The 3,847-nt window shown below is 38.5% G+C and overlaps 1 protein-coding gene across 5 annotated transcripts in view; it reads left to right on the top strand.

The window, feature by feature from the left end:
• LOC102212508 (ankyrin-1-like) overlaps positions 1-3,847 on the top strand; it is a 78,861-nt gene that overhangs the window by 57,616 nt on the left and 17,398 nt on the right. For all 5 annotated transcript variants that reach the window (XM_005729338.2, XM_013909869.1, XM_013909871.1 and 2 more), the window contains 2 exons: positions 1,693-1,821; positions 3,159-3,278. In XM_005729338.2, coding sequence (XP_005729395.2) covers positions 1,693-1,821; positions 3,159-3,278 — 249 coding nt within the window. The remainder of the gene's footprint in view (positions 1-1,692; positions 1,822-3,158; positions 3,279-3,847) is intronic.

The following is a 3,847-nucleotide window of genomic DNA, read 5'->3' as shown; positions in this document are numbered from 1 at the left end:
GCCCATTGTTCATTCAGTGGGCTAGTCATTGTGCAAAGGTACTGTTTGTAACGTTGGGGAAACCTGCAGTCAGCTGACACTAAAAAAATCACTTGGATGACTGAAAACATTACATCCAGATGAACAGAATAAACTTTTTGGGACAACATTAAGGTGCAAACAATTCACCTAAAAAACCCCTCAATTTTCAGGAAAATTAAGAAGTGCTTTAAAACGGTGCAGTAAATATGTTTGACAAATTCAACACCATGTAACTTAAAACATACTGCAAAACAGTGCTGGCTCTCACTTCAGTGAGAGAAATTTGCATGTACATTTGCAGCTAGCATTTTAAAATTTGGGTGAAATGGGGTCAATGCAGTTCTTAAGCATGCATGCAAATGTTCATTAGTCAGCTGTGAGCGAATTTTGTCCATTCATCTTTAAATGTCAGATAGTCCACTATACATGCTTTTGATAAAGCCATCTTTTTTTACTCATTCAGCTGTGCACCGCCAAGTCATCATTCTACTGTCGGCAAGTGCAAGCTCCCAAGCTGTAACTTAGCAACCTGTGTTGAAGGGCCCGCATTGGTTGCTCTTCTTTAGCGTTTTTTTTGGTGGTTGGTGGTGCAATACCGCCACCAGCTGGCTTGGAGTGTGGACTAGAAAGTCACTGATCCACATAGCTGCCCATCACGCCTGTTCAAAAGTCAGCCATGGCAGCCGGCAGGAATAAAATATCTAGCTACATAGTAAATGAGGAAATGCTTTGCGGTCTGGGGGAAAACCCTCTCGGGGTCCGGTTTGGGACTGGAGACCGGGGGATGGAGACCCCTGGTGTAAAGTTTGCATGTTCTTCCTCCCACGGTCTGAAGACATGAATATGTTGAATTGTCCTAAAGTATGGGTGTCTGTCTCTGTGTGTTAGCCCTGAGATGGATCGGTGACCTGTCCAGGGTATACCTGTGTTGTTCCAAAAAGCGATTGCCTGCCAAAAACTGATTTCCAATGTTTCCGTGTATTTTTAATGTGTAATATCTTTACGCATGTTGGTAAATAGACTACAAAGGGGTTTTATATATAGAATTAAAAAATTATCTGTTTTTTCAAGTATCTTTATAAATCTGTGTTATTGTACTTACATTATAACCAATCCGGTCCTTTATCCCCACTTAAAATATTTTTACAGAACTATTGTAATATTTGTTGCCATTTCTGCTGTCCAACTTAATCTTACAAAATACATTTTTAATGTTAATGAGATTTTTTTTAACTGCATAAATAAAGGTTCTATAAAAGTCGCTGCCAAAAACTGATTGCGGCTTCTACCTTGTTACACGAATGTTGTTTGTGGTCATCCATGAGGGGTGCATTTGACATACTGTATGTTTCACATATTATAGCCCAACAAGTTACTTATAGCAGTTTAAATACGAGCAATCAGTTTTTGGCAAATACCAGAAATCAGTTTTTGGCAGACAATCACTTTTTGGCACAACACCTGCTTCTTGCCCTTGTTTTTGCCATTTTTGTTATAGATTGCATTTGCTGCACCTAGAAAGACAATGGATCATTCTTTTGTTTGGGTTTTTTGGGTACAGCGTATTGTATCATGAGAAATCTGCATAAATTCCCTATGAACGAGTGCTTGTGAAATGTTATTAGAAAAAAAGCAATTCCATTTTTCCCTTTTATGTTATATTTTCCACAGCTAATGGAGGGCATGCCTCTCTACCTGGAGTGTTCCGGGAACTTGGTGCCCATTCGGAAGGCCACTCAGCAGCCTCGTAGCTTCAGCTTCCAGGCCTTCCGAGATAACAGACTGCCTGTCTCTGTCAAGGTCTGTCCCTAGCTGCTTGTTCATATGCCTGCTTCTTTATCACTTGCTACGTGTTGCTACAGTATTGTGTGTTTGTTTGTGTGTGTGTGTGTATACATGTGCAAAAGTGTGTGTTGTTTCGTTTTTGGATACAGTATGTCAAGGACCTTCTCACCAGTTATTTACACTCATGAGCACCTGCCGATGACTCAAACACTGCGTTCATATGGTGGTTTTTGTGTTTGCTTTTCACTCTCATATCAGTGATGTAAACACGTAGGTAATAGTACAGTCCTGTGCTCACTCTGCAATCATTGCATATTAAACACAGCAGTATAATTGGTGCACTATAATTGCAATATGCTACCTTTTTTCATAGAGTTGAGAGATATTCCAGGCAGTAAAGTTAAGATAAACATTAGAAATATTGGAATGTCAGGTTGTTCATCGGATCTCGGGATTCTCAGTTTCTTCAGTTAGCTTTTGGCATGGTGTGTCATTGTGAGTCCTTTTGTTCTTTTTTTATTTTCATTGTGCTTTGTTTGTTTGAAATGTAAAGGTAATAAAAACCAGCAATCTGATTTGATAGAGTGTTTTTGTTTTGTGTTTAAGTTCTTTATCAAATGCATCATAATTTCATCTCTTTTTATTCCACATTACATTGATGACTTGTGTATTTGTTCTTCTATTGATCGTATATGTTATATATTGTGTGTACGAGCCGTTCCATGCCTGTCCCGTGACCATATTTATGTAATTTCCATATCACTGTTTTTCCGTTCATCTGTGTCTGTCGATGTGATAAGTCAAGTATTGTTCAGAATCAGCTTGATGAATACTGGTAGCCAAGCAACAAACAACTTACCTGTCTAGCTGTCAACTCTCTTGGGTAATTGTTTGCATGCCCTGTGACTCCTTCACTTTCTTTGCCTGCCTTCCTATCTTGCGGCCTTGCCTGTCTGTATGTGTCTGTCTCACTGTCTCTCTTTCTCTCTCTCACGGTCACTCTGTAACTGTCTGGTCTGACAGATGTCCAGGTAAAATGTGCAGGTAAATCTCTCCCTCTTGCCTGCCTGTGGACTGCTTCCATCCCTGTTTCCCCCTGCTTCTCGTCCCATGTTACTGCGCCACATGCTCAGGACAACTGTTAAGGGATCTAGTGCTCTTTTTGATTTTTTTTTTCTTCTTCTTGCCCATCTTATCTTCCTCTATTCTATCTTTTCTGCTCAATTTCTCTTCCCACTCTTCTCTGCTCATCCTTTTCTGTCTTTCCATTCTCCTCCTTTCCCTCACTCCACATTCTTCTATTCTATTTTTCTTTCTTCGTCTCTGTCTACCTGTTTTCTGTCTATGTTTAGGTCAGAGACAGTAACAAGGATGCCTCCGGGTTTTTGTCTTTTCTGCGGAAATGCACCAAGTATGAGGACACACAACACGTACTGTGTAACCTTAATATAACCATGCCACCCTGTGTCAAGGTAAGAATTTGGTAGCAAACATGCACACATAATAAATAGAGATGATAAAAAGAAAGATCACGCACTGTGACCTTATCCTGATAGATGGTCATTTTTTTCAGGTTGTTCTATCAGACTGGGGCTTATCCAAAATATATGTGTGTGTTACATATATTATTATGTATTATATGTAATATTTGCGCTTATTAATTTTGTATAGACAAAAAGAGATTCCATTAAAAAAATAAATGTACAATAATACAACTGAAGCAGTATAACATTACACAGTATCAGTTAATCCTTTTGACAAAGGGTTTACTCTTGGACTGACCTTAAAGGTATGGAGACTCCTTATTTTAAAGGTTTAAAGTGTTTTAATCTAGTCTACTGCATTTTACCTGGATTACTATTTTAATATAGTTTTACTATAGATCTACAGCAATGCTCAGGAATTAGTAAGTTCATGAAAATACTTCGAAAACTGATTTTGGAAGAATATGATACCGATAAAGATGATCACCCATTGTATGTATAAAAATATCAAATTATATCCAAATTATATCAATCACGGTAGCCAAGTTTATATAGGT

The sequence above is a fragment of the Pundamilia nyererei genome, unplaced genomic scaffold (assembly GCF_000239375.1).
Source record: "Pundamilia nyererei isolate P.nyererei 1_Seehausen unplaced genomic scaffold, PunNye1.0 scaffold00032, whole genome shotgun sequence".
Lineage (NCBI taxonomy): Eukaryota > Metazoa > Chordata > Actinopteri > Cichliformes > Cichlidae > Pundamilia > Pundamilia nyererei.
Note: the sequence above shows the minus strand (reverse complement) of the source record. Positions and strands in the feature narration are given on the sequence as shown.